This window comes from Enhydra lutris, unplaced genomic scaffold, assembly GCF_002288905.1.
Source record: "Enhydra lutris kenyoni isolate GAN:26980312 unplaced genomic scaffold, ASM228890v2 scaffoldscaffold3, whole genome shotgun sequence".
In the NCBI taxonomy this organism is placed as follows: Eukaryota; Metazoa; Chordata; class Mammalia; order Carnivora; family Mustelidae; genus Enhydra; species Enhydra lutris.
The window spans coordinates 73,260,593-73,277,053 of record NW_019154087.1 but is presented as its reverse complement, the minus strand read 5'-3'; the positions used below and the strand labels follow the sequence as shown (position 1 = coordinate 73,277,053).

At 44.8% G+C, this 16,461-nt stretch overlaps 1 protein-coding gene across 5 annotated transcripts in view; it reads right to left on the bottom strand.

The window, feature by feature from the left end:
* LOC111153639 (homeobox containing 1) overlaps positions 1-16,461 on the bottom strand; it is a 190,826-nt gene that overhangs the window by 1,972 nt on the left and 172,393 nt on the right. The window contains exons 8-11 of one of the 5 annotated variants that reach the window (XM_022512793.1): positions 15,353-15,448; positions 14,225-14,319; positions 13,913-13,984; positions 9,885-12,248 (exon numbers count right to left, since the gene is read on the bottom strand). In XM_022512793.1, the coding sequence (XP_022368501.1) occupies positions 12,111-12,248; positions 13,913-13,984; positions 14,225-14,319; positions 15,353-15,448 (401 nt within the window). In that variant the 3' untranslated portion in view covers positions 9,885-12,110. Of the gene's footprint in view, positions 1-9,884; positions 12,249-13,912; positions 13,985-14,224; positions 14,320-15,352; positions 15,449-16,461 lie in introns of those variants that run through there. The other 4 variants (XM_022512801.1, XM_022512806.1, XM_022512811.1 and 1 more) reach the window with 4 other exon arrangements.

The window sequence follows — 16,461 nt, the reverse complement described above, 5'->3', positions numbered from 1 at the left end:
ACGGCCGCCTCCCCGCGCCCCCGCGCCCCCCCCCCCCCCCGCCCCGCCCCGCCCCGCACACGCGTCTGGGGCAACTGACCAGCGCTTGGGGGCGCTGCCCAAACCAGCGTCTGCGGGACGGAGCAACAGATCGCGGCCCCATCCCGGGCTGGCTGCCGCCCTCAGCAGCAGCTCCCTCTCGTCAGCACCACGGCAGTGGTCTCCCACTGGGATCACTTTCATCAACCTCCCTTCTCTATTCAAATCCAAAGAATTCCTCTGGCAAATCTGCCCATACCTGTTAAATGTGAATGCCCACCGTTTGGGTTATTACATTGTCTGAACAAAAACGCTGGATTATTAATGAAAATAAAGTGCCTGGGTATGGATTTGTCCATTTTGCAAAAACTTTCTAATGCACCAACAAATCATCTGAGCGCTGCTTAGTGCTGTGATGTGAACAGAGTGCAGTCACAAAATAATCCGTCCTACACCCACCACATAATAAAGGCCCCGAATTTAGGTCAGACTTCAATTACTTTAAAAAAGAAGCAAACAAATAACTCACACTCATTTTCAAAGACGCACTTCTGATCTTGCTTCACCCCCAGCAATGATGGCCCTTCAGACCCCTTGTGAGCAGACACCCTGATCCCTCAAATCTAGGAAGAGAGGACAGGGGGAGGCAGCCAGGGTTCCAGTGATTAATGATGGCAAATGAATCATGGTGTTTTTAACTGTGATTATCTGACTCTTTGCCCTCTTGGATCTGGGTGCATTTTCCAGCTGAGGACAAAGACAGACTGAATTCTGCTCTGTGGCTGTGTTGCTCTTCCCTATCTTCCCCACTCAGGAGCTGTAGACCTCGAGAAGCGGGCTCCCGAACATTCTCGATGAGCCAAGACTGGAAGCCCATCAACAGAGACATCCCTAAAAAGCAGCACAGGAAAGAGTGACAAGCCAGCCTGCCGGGGCACTGATGTCGTCGCCCTGCCCACCAGCTTGCCCTCGCAGTTCTTCTGCCTGCAGAACGCCGGGGACCCTGGAGAGGGGCAGCTCTCTGCGCCCGTCCCTGGGGGCTAAATGCAGGGTGGGGAAGGGGTGGGGGCAGGGCACAGGCTGACTCTCTGGCAGGTTCCAGAGGTCCGTAACTTGCTTAGGCACTTAAAAAACGTAACTAGAAATGTATCCTTGGAAGGTACCGCATACCCAACGGTGACTATGGCCGTGGAAGGGAGGGAGGGGAGCCCAAGGGGAATCAGAGAAGGCTGTGGGCTCTTTCAGGGGAGGCAACTAGGATGTTCTCGCTATCTTCTGGCAGGGGAGCGCCCCACCTTGCAGCCTGGGTGAGTCTGAAGAACCAGGGCCGGGCTGGCAGGGGCTCTGCTCTTTTGTTTCTGCAGACCAGGGCGAATGGATGGGGGAGAGCAGGTGTGTGGGAAGTCGGGACGGCCTGCTCTAGACTCATGGCCACAGGACTGCACAGGCCTGCTTTCTATTATCTGTGTGAGGAAAACTACTAGGAAAAGAAGATGCCCTTTCTGAAAAGAGTGTTCCGGCAAAACCAGTGAGCAGTAAAGAAAAGCCTTGCCAGAGATGCTGATGCTTGAAGGTAGAAGCTCCCTACCCCCCACCCCTGCCCCCAAGAACTTTGGTTTTGGTTTCGTGGTGCCCATTTTCAGAGATGCACGATTAAAGGGCTCACTGACTCTAACATACAGAAATGTAGTTTTCAAGGCAAATCACTAATAATAATGCTCTTGCAAGGAGCCCGTGGCAGAGCTCTCACCTTCGTTCAATCCACTCCACTAATGTCCGCACTGCCTACCCCGCCTATGAATCTGGCATAAAAACAAAAGAGTTCAATGTAATATCACTAGAGTGGCTGTTTACACTAATACGGCACTGATGTCGTTTTCTTTCCAGTTTAATAGCTTCAATGAATGATGAAGTGGAAAAACGACCCTCGTAAGTTTATGCTGGGCTCTTAGTTCCAGTAAAACAACATAAGGGGAGCGGTTTCTGGGCTTAAAGGAAGCCAGAAAATAAGGCTGAAATTTCGGCTTGACCTAGAAGTGATGGGAAACTGGACAAGGCAGCACAAATCTTGTGACTCATCTCTCCCACGTATACTGGTTGGTTAAGAGTCATGTGCTCTTTCCCAGGACGGAGTTAATGTCTCCATTCCAAAATTTCAGTGGCACCCAACTGCCACCAGAGATGCCACGCCTGGATCAAAAGCTACAAGGAAGGCATGCATACCTTGTTCTTCACATCAGGGTGGGGTTTTTTTTTTTTTTTTTTTTTTGCTTTTTGTTTGTTTTTTGGTGGGGGAATAGATAACCAAAAAACCCCATGGGCCAGCTAATGAAACAAAGTACCTATTACCAGGGTCCCCAATCCTAAGGTGTCAACTTGGTGGATCCACTCATGGGGCCATGCCAATGGGGGCTTTCCTCCAGGGCGGACTCCACTCTCTTGGGCTTCAAGAATGTCTAGGACACGAGAGAGTGGATGAGAAGAGAGAGGAACAGCCAGTTCCTGAGAACCGCTTATTTGCAAGAGGAAAAGTGTCAGAGAAGCGATGGGGAGAGAAACATGGAATTTCAGTCCCATCCTTAGGTCAGCTTGGAGCCCATGCCCCTGACAGTAGTCACTGAGCTGCCACCTGAACTCCGAGGTAGCTCGGCCCTGTGCCAGGCTGTGGATATGAGAAAGTTCTTATGCTGAGCCCAAATCTGCACCTGTCTCCATGCAGGGCAGACGCGAATACCAGAGTCCCAGAACCTCCTACTGGCTCAGCCCCACTGCCTCTCATGACTGTGATGGACATGACAGCAGAATGAGTTGGAATGGCTGAGATAAACATTTCTGTGCAGAAGCAGGATGCCTAAAGGTAACAGGCATTATGAAGATGCTCGAAGAGCTAAACAGAGAGAAAACAGGAAGTGTGTGAGATTTTTAACATCCTCTGCCTCAACTAACTGGAACTACACCCAAGGAGTGCTAGTAAATTCTATTTCTCCTCAAGACACAGATGAGATAGCCGTCCTGTTTCTTCCCAACAAAAAGGCAGGACCTCACATTTGCCTTCTGGAGACAGGATGCCTGAAACAAGAGGTTTCACATCATAGCTGCGGAGCCTCCCCGAGGTCACTGTATTTCCATCACCATCACTAAACAAGGAGAAAGGCCAAGAGAAAGGGGTGCTCTCGTGTCTAGATCATCACGGTAGCACTAGTTCAGGGTCAGAGGGAATGAAGGGCAGGGAGAGATGATAGCATTGGGAGAGGGGGCTGGTGAGAATTATCCAGTGTGGTCGTGTGAGAAAACAAAACAGATTAAATGCAGTGATTTCACTCAGGGCAATGCCAGGCAGACTCTCTGGTCCATTCTCCAATGAACATGCTATGAAGTTGAAAGAAGCAACTGGAGATTTCACTCTTCTCCATTAGGGTGCTACTGCTCAGTGTGGGGTCTGTGAATCTTCAAGAATAAACGAGACAGACCACTCAGCACAGCGCTGGGCACACAGTGCATGCTCAGTAACTGTCAGCGGCTATTATCGCGAGCTCTGAATACTTCAGGAGGTCCGAATGTTTGTCTCTTGTCGCATCATGATTTAGAACAATGTCTTTACTCTGTTTTCTTGTAAGAGCAACTTTGGGTGTTTTCTTCCCCAAAATACGTATTTCAAGGGTAAGTCCTACCTCCGTTTTCACGGATTTTGGTGAGTTGGCTTTCTTTTTTGGTTTTGTTTTTCTTCTTTAGTGGGGGCTGCTGGTGGTACCGGCATTTATGGTGGAGGGTGTTTTGAATCACTGAAGTGGCCTCTGGAAACACCTGGGGAGGGAGATGTCTTGCCAACTCCGGTTCTTTCTTAGTAGCGCCATTCCTTAAGCAGCGCATCTAATACTTTGATCCCTCAAATAGTAGATTGTGTTAGAAGATTTTAACTGCAGTGATAATTCTATTTTGACTGTAAGCAGGTAATCAGAATGTTCTGCTGGCTGTTTTAATGCAGGTCTCACAAATCACAGAATTACACTCATCTAGTCGGTTCTCAGAATTGCAAATCTTAAGACAGATTCTCAATTGTAATGGAGATAGTTATCTTTCAGCAGCTGGGAAAATAAGGGATGAGATACTCTGCTCTTTGGGGTCATAAATCCACGATCATTCCAACTGTCAGAAGACTGACAGGATCCCACAGAAAAGTCACAAAGACAGCACATGTGTCTTGAAGGCAGGCATGTTGGGGTGGGGCTGAAAGTCCCTTTAAGATCATCTAGGAAGAGAAGCACTGAGTAAGAACTTTTAATGGCATTTTTCCTGATTTAGCCCAACTACTATATATTTGGAGGTATTTTTGAGGGGAACACGAATAAAAGACCCCAAGGCAGTCTTTTCCCAAATTGTGAGTGTGTGTGTGTGTGTGTGTGTGAGAGAGAGAGAGAGAGAGAGAGACAGATTGTGGACAGGGGGAGAGAACAGTTATAGAGAAGCAGCCTACCTCAGCATTTTCATCAAACTAAACTTTAGTGTTTGGTTAGGATCCCTTCTGAGCTGTGGACAGGGGAAAAGGTTTGTATGAAGCTAAGCAGCAAAATACGAACAAAAGCAAGAGCCACATTTTCTCAGTGGTTACTAACCAACACTGGAGGGTTCAGTGGGCCAGGCTCGTGAGCACAGCCGGGAGCCACATGGGAATGAAGCACCTGGAGGGGCCACTTGGTACGATGCTGGGTGCTGGTTTTGCGTAGACTGACTCTTGATATAACTGAATGAAGACTTCTGCAAGTGATGGAAAAAGAGTCAAAAGCACATTCTAGGGAAAGGCTAGATAAAGACACAGCAGCTCCAGTCCAGTGGGAGGTCTTGGTGGGGAGAAGGGCAGACATCTGGGGCAGGAGACTGTGTAAGGCGTCCAGGCCACCCAATGCTCAGTGGGTAGGACGAGGTGGATGAAGAGAAAGGAAGAGAAGTAGAAGGGAGAGAAAAAGAACACGGACTTGGAAGGGCTAGGGAGACAATCCCACCGACTTGGCAGAATAATGGAGAAAACCCTGGCTAAGAAAAGGTGCCAGTACAAGGAAGTTGGTGGCTGCCGTGTGAGAGCGGTGCGGGGGAACACACGTAGACCCAGTAACCTCAGGACGCTGCTAATCAGTACTCCAATTACGCTACAGACCCGTTTACAGCCCATATGTGTTCACATGTGTTTGTGTCATGCTGGCCAAACATCCCAGGATCCAATGAGGAAAATGTGTAAATTTCCATTTGATACTTTCTGATGGTGACAAGGGAAACACCAAGTAACCAGGGAAAGAATTAAAACCCTAGGGAGCTTGTTAAGCAGTGAATATCCGCAAGTTAGGCCGCACAGCGCGCCAGTGGGCTAGCAAGTCAGACAGAGTCGCGGAGGCCTTGTCAGGGGCCCACTCAGTCTGGGATTCTGACTGTAGTTTCTGCCAAAGGTGAAGCAGTTTGAAACTGGCCGTGAGACAAAGAGGTTTAAATCATGTAGAAGTCAAATGGGGAACAACAGCAAAGGCTTCCATTTTGAAGCTGAAATAACTCCAAATCCTTCTCTTTCACTAAGGAGAGGACACGAACACCATGTCATTATTTTAGTTTACTGAGTTGCTGTTCCAAATGTTCTTGGGAGCATTAGTGCTAAAAGGGAACAGGGAATGGGAGATCTGCCATTTCCAATCACATAAAGGACAGAAATCCTTTTAATTATGACCATGCCAATCTACATCTTGCTAAAACAGCTAATTACATGTCAGGAGGACACTCAGTCATTCAGAACAATTGTCATTATATTTTTATATATTCATTCTGTGACACCCCCCTCAATTACCATGGTTACAATTTGAAAGGATTCAGGCAAACCTTCATTTGATCACAGCACACCAATGTGAATTTGAGAGTTAATTATGGATGTACAGAGCCACGTTCATTAAAAAGAGAAAATGCAAATGGAGTTAGGGGAGCGACACCCCGAGATGTCCGAACTGGGAGCCGAGCTATGAGCATACGCCCTCTTCAGGTCAACCTCGGCAACCAGTCACACTCCACAGCTGCCCCCGCCACCACACTGTGGGGCTCAGACACCCACAGGAGGGCACAGCACTGCTGTCCAACTCAATCCCCAAACTTGCCAAGTAAAAAGGATGTCAGGAAAGCAAGGCAAAGCCTCCTGCAGATGCCTCCTTGTTTGCTGTTAGGGCGCTGTGCTGGCTAAGGAGCTAACGGGCGTGGAATGTGGCGGTTAGTGGTCAGTGGTGTACAATGCAAGTTGGACTTCATGTGAATGGAATCGATTTAGTTCTACTCACTGCTTGGCCCCAGGTGTCACATGAAGTATGGTATAAAGAAAAAAGTCCAGTGATCTGCACATTTGTTACACATGGCGTCTACTATATCCTCAAGGTCCTCGGTGATGGTAAGAACAGGATGTAAGATCTTTTGGTGTGGCCAGAGTTTCCTTCTCTTCTCCACCATATCTACTTCCCTCTTAATTACAAAGGAAAACTAATGTTATAGGAAACCGGACTTCTCAGATCGTTAGCTTTCTCTTTGCTGCCGCTTCTCATCTCTGCCAAGAAAGAATAATGAAACTGATGTGGACACCTCACCGTTTATGAACTTCCAGCTTTTGAACATCCATCAATAGGAACAAAGTTGCACTTCAGAGTAAGCGAGTCAACCACTGATGGGTCCTCTAAGATGGCAAAAGCGGGAGCTTATCACTTTTAGCTTATAAGTAGAGAGAATTAAGAACAGTTTTTCTGAACATAACCCGGTTTGTGAGAGGAGTTTCTGTAATCAGAAAGGGACCTGTAGGTCTGATGTAGTTAAAAAGCCTTTCCCACCGCCCCAGTAGAGTAGTTCTCCTGAGAGTGGTAAAGAAATCTTTCCTCTTAAGTGACAGTCATCTTTTGAAAAGAAGAGCATATAATGAAGGAGACGGTGGTGCCGGAAAAGAAAGGGCCTCTGACAATAGGCTACGGTCAGGGAAATCTTCATGGGATAACCTGGCCGCTCAGAGTTGCCTCCCTGGGAAAATCTTGTGTTCTCATTATGGTGCAATATCTTCAAACTGGAAAACTTGGGTGTCATGAAGTAATGTAAAGTAGACAATCCGGAAATTAAGAAACAGGAAGAGGGTTTCCAGGGCATGCAGCTCAGTTAGCCAAATGCAATATGGCTGACAACTGATCCCTGAATCCTGAGTAAACATCCTTGCTATTTAGAGAGCACACAAAAAGGAATGTTTTAAATGTGTAATTCCCACCCCTGCCCCAGTGCATCCCCCCACTTCGCCCCTATCCCCCACACAGACGCCACCAGCAGAGCTGGTCAGTGCGCCCAACTTTCGCTTGGGAAATCCTGACAAACAAATCCGGCTCAGTAAAGCTATAAATGGATTTGGCTGGTCTCAATGCAGCCCCAATGAATACAGTAGTAAAACATTACTAATAATCACAACAACAAAATGACAAAATCTATCACCACTCTGACCTAAGATTTAAATCACGGACGGAGATTAACACAGAAAACCAACGCACAACGTGAAAGGTCAGGACTATTCAGTGTAGAGTGCTACTGAGCACAAGATCATCAATAACAAGAAAAATTATTGCCTAAGAATCTGTTGAGACTCATCGGGGAGAAAATACTCCGGTTGTTCTTTGAACAAGAAAAGACAAAAAGCAATTTTAAAAGGCAGAGCCACAACTTAAATGGGAAGACTGCTTCTACCCAAACCCTTCTTAAGACCAAGAGAGTAAGGACTTGAAGTTCACATTTTTAGGACAGGGGTGGGAGGATCGTATATGAAGAAGGGATTATTTCCACTGTTATGGGCAGAGATAGTGCAGCTGGTCAGTGGAATACGTAGCTGGTCAGAAGGATGGCCTGCAAGACAGGACGGAGTGTTTGTGTGAAGAGAGGACCACACCCACCTACTCTGCCTACTGTGGAACATAAAATCCCAGCACAGATGTCAGCTCAAGATGAGGCCTTAGTATTGGAAACCAAGAGGCAAATGGAGGAGGAACCATTCAAAGGAGGAGACAAAGCCACTGGAGATTCCTGAAGAAATGAGTCTATTTACACCTGGTACCTCTGTTTGGAATCCAGGAGTGAAGTTTGTGAAGACAAAGGCCAAACAGGGAGAACTGAAACAAGTGTATGAATGAGCTCTTCATGAGTTGTCCCCTTTGAGGTAAAAAATATATGGTGGATATCTGGCCCCAACAGTGGTACTGCTGGTCACCGGACTGCCTGCCATCCTAATCTACCAGGAACTGGGATACTGGATTTGCACACTTCAGTGGTGATGAGCTGCTTCCTCACTCACATCTCTTTAGGGGGTAACCTCTACTAAGCCAGAGTGAAAGGTACCTTAAAGGGGTCTTCCTGTTCAGGAACTTTCTTCCTGTGAAGGAATAACAGGAGAATGGGGGGCGGGGCTGTCCCACCCAAGGACAGGGTGCGGGAACTGGACAGATTCCCTAGATAAGTGGGAAGGTGACCACACTATCAACCACTTTAAAGGATTGAGACTGAAGAAAACTGCCGTAAGGCGTACTCAACAATTAATTACAAGCTTTGCTGAAATAAACCTGAAATAAACCAAAATGTCTATTTGGTACTGACAGCACCAGAAGGTATCAGCTAAGAGTGTACTGTACTGCCCTCCCTGGCCTTCATCTTGCATTAGGGTTATCAACAGCAAGGCAGAAGTCTCACTAGGATGGTCCATCTTTCAAAGGTCCCTTTAAGGCTGTGTTGTAAGAGGAGTAGGAAGCTTACCCATGTGACTACAGTAATTCAACAAAAGTGTCTTTTAAAAATAGTAACAGACAAGTTACAGGAACTGCTGACAAGGTTCCCCATCCTCCTCACCCCTTCAGTCTTCCTCACGAGGAAAGAGCAGTCCTGAAACAGTCCTCTGGGGCCCGAGGGAAGTACAGTATGGAGTAAGAGAAGAAGGACACAACAACCAAAAAGCACAGAACACGATTTTTTTAAGAGCCTGGCTCTTTCCCCTTCAGTAAGAGCGCAGTTTAGGGTTTCTATTTAAATATCACCAAACCTGAAAAAGCTTAAGAAAATAAATTCACTAGCCAAAGATATTACAAATCAGACAGTGGCAACTCCATATGCCATTGTAAGAACTAAGGGAGCCTGGACAAGACAGAATTCAACCTGGTGTCAAAAAACAAAACAAAACAAAACAGATCCCAAAACCAAAACAAATCAACCATGGTAGATTTAAATCTAGGCCCCAAAGACCTACATTTTCGCTCTTGGTGAAAAAGCAAAACTTATATGTAAGGCAGCGGGTCTTCAGAGCAGGCCAGCCGTCTTCTTCAATTGAAAGACGAATTCTGGATGAAAGCTTCCTTCCTCCTGTTCCTACTGAACCCAGGATGAGGCTATCCTGCATTGGTAGACATGTTCTTCCACTTTTTCCAGGTCGCCAGATAGGGCTCAGTGCTGCTTTCATAGATACTGACTCTCCTTGATTCACTGAAGCTTTTTTTCCTTTCTTAAGGCCTTAAAACAATGAAACCTTTTAGCTCTTCTCTGGCAATCACTGTATTTCTTTAGAAACTGCAGCTGTCTTAACAGTTTGAGTCTGTTTCTTTAAAAAGACCAGCAAGAACAAATGATACCAGCAATCCCATCATAAAGAAGCTATCAATTATAATAATCTCCTTACAATAAATCATGGATGTGGCTTGTCAGACAGTATAGTCTTCTCTCTTCTTTTCTTTCTGAGTCAACCGAGAATAAGCAGACAAAATTCCACCGAAATGGAAAGATACAATATGTTATATTTCTTCTACGTAATATAAAAGGAAAGAAAGATAACATAATCTCCTAATTAAAATAAAGTATCAAACACACCAAGAAAGAAAATGAGCAGAGGGATCATTCCTGAGAATAACAAATGCTACTCTTCAATTTGTTGGTTCAAGTAATACGGTAAAACAGAAAAGACTACCCCATTTTACTTCAGTTCTTGGAAGAAGCATATACATTTTCTGCCTGAAATCCACAACCAAGAGCAGGCCCGGTCCCTGCCCAAAGCTCCTTAAAGTCACAGACCCATATAAGGTGGCATCTTCATGCCCTCTCGAAGGCTTCCGCACACCGGCCCAAGCAGAATGAACGGATATGGAGAAGACCTTGTTCAGCATGTGCCTTAAATGGAGACAGACCAGCTAAAAACTGGTGGATATTTACTATTTCACTAATGAGGAAGGGAAAAACAAAGAAGGTCAGTCAGTTTCTCTCTCAATGGTTTTAGGCCGATAGGGGAGGAGAGGTGAAGAGGTAAGGAAATGGCACCTTTCTTCCACCTTAGAAATCGTTCTCAGGTAATGGACGACAAGACAGAAATCCTGGTTAACAGCCAGCCCCACATCCCCCTTTAAACAAGGCTTTAACGTGTGCAGAAAGGAGATGGAATGAGGCAGAAAATATACAGCAGGCATGCCTCCTTCAGACGCACCCTAAGCCGCTACATCGAAGGCGGTCTCCTCTTCCCCACAGTGACAGTGTGTCATTTAATCGGGATGCCAAGAGATCATTTTCATACAAGGCCAGCAGATGTAATTTTCTTTGATGCATGAATAGTTCATCATTTTGCTACTATATGACAAGGTGATCACAGGGTGACTTTATAACGCAAGTTCACTGTTTGGTATTTTGAGTTCTCAAAATGAAAAAAAGATTTATCAAATATAAATATCTTTAAAAAGTAACAAAAGTGCTACATATGTGATCAAGGAAAAAAATTCCATTAGTTACTGCCGCTTAAAGTAGATTAAACTTTACAAATATTACCACATCCATTATCAATATGGCTTCCAATTATTAAATAAATTGCCTGTAGCAATATAGCTTTTCACACCTCTACAAGGACAGAGTAAAGAGAACACCAAAGCAGTCACATCACGTTGTATCTCGAAGACCCACCGCGTAAGTGGCAACTGTCCCCTGCTTTTTTCTGCTCCTATTTAGGAAAGTATTTGCATTTGTGATAGCCAGCATAAAACCGCTCTAAAGTCCTCTATCAACCTCTCGTATTGAGGGGGCTTCAGTTAATGGATACAAAGACTGGAAGTTCATTCACTCATTTGTGACCTTAGCTCCATCCTTGAAAGACTTTTTTTGGTAGCAGGGAAAGGGGACACAGACAGGAGGCAGAGCAGCGTCCATGATGGCCTCCAGCACTCTTCCAGGCAGGCACACACCTGTGCCACGCAACGTACAGTGGTTCTGAGAACTGGACTTAACATCCATTAGACATTCAGCTCATGTTTTTTTCCAATGCTCTCAAGCTGGGTTTTTTTTTTTTAATGACTTTTGTTTTTTATCTTTTTGTTTGTCTGAATCATGGTCCCAAAGGCAGAAGGCAGTATTTTAACTACTAAGTCACACAGCTTGTGAGAGGAAAGGATGTCTGTGTCAGGCATGTTAACATCAACCAAAATTTGAGATCAAGTTTTTCCATGGACATTCTTAGCACAGCACCCAAAGAAGTATAATCTAGCCACAGTGTGACTATTATGAGGCACGGCTTATTGCAGCTGGAAATCAGTGATTCCCACGATGAGTGGGAATTCTAGTGTTCCTTTTACTCTGCGGATACTCCCCAAATGGTGTCTGTCAATCCTGGGCCACACAACCTCAGCTTGCATCCTATCAGTCTTGGGGAAGGAAAAGGGTACAGACTAGTGTTACAGAAATCTAAAGGTACCCAAGGTCTTACACGTAGCCTAATAGTGGAGAACCGAGGGCTATCTAAATACCTGGAAGCACTTTCTTGGAATGCTAAGACAGAGCAGCAAGGTTTTCTAGCCTCAGGGGCTGGGAGAGGGAAGTTTGGTTGGTTGGTTGGTTATAATTTACTGGGAATTAATACTGAGAGAGTATATGCAAAGGCTGAGGGCACCATGCCATCTTCACAGAACAAGACCCTAACGGCTAACTGACATACAAGAAACTGCAAGTTATACTGTAAGAACACATGTTAAGGACCGAGGAAAGTCTGCTAAGGTGCTACGTCTAAACTAAGTTAACTTCTCCTGTTCAACCCTCCCTGATCAGTCGTCATCCAGGGCCTCTGTCTTGATTTCGTTGGCTCCTTGTCGGGCCAATGCCAAGATAGTGTGGTTCACTGCTGCCATTTCCACAGCTAATGAGATGGGGTCTTGGTGGTCACTATGGCTAGTGCTGTCATCCTAGACATGCAGAAATAAGAAAGAAATGTTACTAGTGGATTGGCAAAATGCTCCAACTCACAGAAAGGCATGCTGTGGGCAAGGGGAGGCAGAACATTCGTGGGAGGAAACAGTGGGGGAGGGGCTCATGACACAGTAGAGGTGAAATGTATTTAAGTAGACATTGAATGGAAATAGGTCAGGCCTTCAATTGCCATTTTTAGGATTCAACAAATAAAGAGCACCAAAATGTTTTTTTCTTGCTGAGAACTTGATTCCTTCTATCAGAAAGACTGCTGGTGATGCTAATCAAATCTGAACAGTCTAGTTTGCAACAGACATAGCACTAGTCATTGAAGGCCGAACTAGTGAGCTACTCAATTCTGGACTGGTACTCTTACAAATAGATTCAGACCTCATCGTACTTCTCTACTGAACTGAGAAAACTAGACTAAACTACAGACACCAACATCTAATGGGTAAAAATGCATTTTATAAAAGAACGAAAAACCAAAAACCTCTCAATTACAGCAGGATAAAAGTATACCAGCCGGAAATGGCTATGGGAGACAATGTGTGGTGCTCTCCTGCTGTAAGGCTGCTGTGCCGAGCCAGTGGCAAGGGAGTGCGAAGCTCTCCTTTGGCGCACAGCTCAATGTGTTACACAAAAAGCTGTGAAGGAAACTGGCATTGCAGGATGTTTGTCAGGCCCTGAAGATGGTGTTACAAATAAGAGATAAGTTTCTCACCTGTCACATCTTCAGGGGAACTCTGCATCAAAGAGCTTTGGAAAGAGTAAGCTCCTTTTGAAAAAAAAAAAAAAAAAAATCATGGGATATGCTGCCCTTAGGGCATGTGGAAAAAAAACGGGGGAAATGACCCACCTACATTACATGGGTAGATTGAAAAAATAACAGGAATGTTCTTGGTTAGAAAGACAGAACATTTTCTTGAGTAAAATGTGGAGCTATGATTTAGAGTCCTAAAAAAGAGAAAAGGTAACTCCTGGGAATTATGGGCATCGTTGTTTCATTCCCATTTTCACAGACGGGGCTTTAGAGTTTAAAAGGGGGTTGCGTGCGCTCCTGCAGCGTCGGCGCTCAAGCTGGTAAGGAGAGGCTGTAAAATGGCCGGCAGAGGGAAGAACGTGGCAGATTACATTTAAGAGCTGGCTGAGGGGCCAGGAAGAGATGTTTATATACCATAGGAAAGAACAAGAGTTTCCCTGCTGGGGTCCAGAAGAGATCATACATCCTTTTCATATTCCAAACAGAAATTAATTTTAAATCCTATGGCAATTTTAATGAAATCTGTCAAGAGATATGTGGGGGGAAATTCCCACATTCTTGGTGACTGAATTATTCCATCCAGTGGCTACAATTAAATATATTTTCCCCCCCAAGCAATGAAGACTAAATCAGGGTGAGGTGAGAAGACATGCATTTATGACAGGATGTGTGTGTCAATGTGCCAGACACTCTGGAAGAACCACTCATCTGGGCATGAGGGTTCTCGCTGCAATGGGGCCGTGGTGGGTGGGACCTTCCACTGTGTGCTGCGTCGGGACATGTTTAGGCATGGATTACAGCTACCCAGTAGCCCCTAGTATTTCTCAAACATTGAGTGTGTGTGTGGTGGATGGTGTAACTTGCTTGTTTGGATCAGATCCTCCTCTCTTCTTCTACCTTCTCTGCTTCTCTGCCTCCCTCTGAACTTCTTCCCTCCTCCTCCTCCCCATTGCGTACTTGCCAAGTATCCTGTTGTATGACAATAAATCCATGTGGGTGAATAACAGTTTCTCACAAATTTAACAGGACAACTGAATCTTACCACATTCCTTTCAAATTACATGAAAATCTAACTACACACATGAGCAGAGTGGAGGGACACTGGATTGTCTCCTCTTCCCCACCCCGTACAAAACGCACCCACAGAATTGACTTGTCATACTGTCCCACCCGCTCTGTAACCAAGAAGCTCTGCTCTCTGCTGCTCACCTGCTCTGAGTAGTCATTCCCGTCAACATCATCACTGTTGGAATGGCCTCCTGGACTCTGTACATCTATCCCATGACTCTCCAGGATTGCTGCTTCTTCGAAAAAAGCAAATAGATCCCTAAATTATCTGTTACATTATTGGAACAGCTTGAACACTGAATTAATCTTTGTGCTGAGGAAATAAGGATGTCATTAAACAAGAACCTAGATTCCTGTGTGTTTTCTTAAATTGCAGATGGACAGAATTCAACTGCATCCAGGCCAGGGGAGGAACACGTCTGTCATTCTGGAGCCCCCCCTGCTATGAGAGCCACATGTGAGTGGTTGACTGTTAGGTGCTTCCTAAATACTTACCAACTAATTCAACAGCCCTCCTGTCTCAGGGTTCTGTAAAGTGTTTGAGAATTGTATTGATGGACAGGAAGTTAAATTTAGAAATGGAATACAATTTTAGAAGCTCAAAACCAATTCCTCACACTAATCTCGTCAATTCATATTTCTTAAATGCTCTTTTTAAAAATCCTTGTTTTGGGGCACCTGGGTGGCTCGATTGGTTAAACGCCTGCCTTCGGGTCAGGTCATGATCCTGGAGTTCTGGGATTGAGTCCCACATACTGGGCTCCCTGATCCGCAGGGAGCTTGCTCCTCCCTCTGACCCTCTCCTCTCTGGTGCTTTCTCTCTCTCACTCTCTCTCTCTCAAATAAGTAAAATCTTTAAAAAAAAAATCTGTGTTTTGCCCTGTTCCCTCTTAAGACTCTTTCATTCCAATTTTATTAAGCACATGTTTCTTAATATCTAAGTCACGGCCCAGTAACAACAAAGAAGCTCAGGGTCTCATTCCTGGCTCAATACCTTAGCCAGTAGCTTTAATATGTGGCACAGGAGTCATGCAGTCAGGGGCCATGTCTAATTCTAGATTCTAGACTATTAAGAACAATGATATTATTAGTATAATACAAACAGTGCTAATTAATATTAGTTCTTGAAAACACAAAGAAAAACACAAGAACAATTCTTGTGAGGCTTCAAAGTTAGCATCATTAAGACCTGCAGTCCTAACTGAAGGCGCTCTCAAAGCAAATAAAATGACTGCTTCGAAAGGGAAAGCAGCCTCTCTGATACATTACCAATATTGGCTCTCCTCTTGATCTCCTTCCGTCTGTTGGCAAACCAATTATATACTTTCAGGGAGGTAACTCGTTCCAGATCAGACAGTTTTTTGCCTGTGAATACATGCAATAACATTCAGAGAGTCTGCGGCTGAGACCAGTTTAAGGAAGAATACTTTTCTTTTTGAAAAGTTCTTTTGATTGCATTTATTGCCAATACAGATATAGGCTTTCTTGTTGTTGTTCAGTATTGTGTACACACTTAAACCATTACTGAATGAATAAAAACTAAAGAAATACAAAAATAGCAGGAACATAAAATATTTCAGAAAGCCACATAACACTAAAGAATTCCAGTACTATATGCAAAATTAATGAATTCCACAAAGTCAGGCTGCCAGGGTTCAAAGGTCATAGGATAGGCCGTGGAGGCTTCATTTAATTAGCATCATTATAGATGAGTATGTTAGGCTTCATCAAGTTTTCAGGTAGCTCAGGTTTACTTACATCTTTAAGGCCTTATATAAACGGTTTCCTGTTGTTACTTAACGTCCTTAAGGCCTTATATAAATTGTAGAGATCCCTCTACAGACAGCAGGAAACAACTGTCACCCATGTTTTCTTGAGGACTAAAGGTCACTCCGACATCCATTATTGTAACTATGCTAGAACGCATAGTCCAATTCAGATTGCATTTTAGATTCATTATCTTCCTTGCTGTCAAATGTGACTTCTTACAGATTAGCACCATGCTGGCCAACAAGGGCCCATCTGCTCCTTTCCTTCCTCCACTGGCCTTTTCTGTTTTAGCTTTTAATCCACAGTGGGTGGAGAAGCCAGAAAACAGGTTGAAGTGTTGATGATACAGGGCGAAGTGTTTTCCAGGAGGCTTCTGAGTTTTTGCACAGCCTCACGTGTGGGACTTTGGCTGCTGTAAAGTAAGAGGTAAGGGTATAGGTGCCATTGGAGGTGTGTCTGGAGGGTCTAGATTGCTAGAAGTCTGGCTTCTGGGTAAGGGGGAATAAACCACAGTTTAATTATGATAACACACTGATACTTTTTGTATACAGATGCTTTAAGCCAATCAAATTAACTGTCCAAATGAAGATCAATTGATCATCTTAACT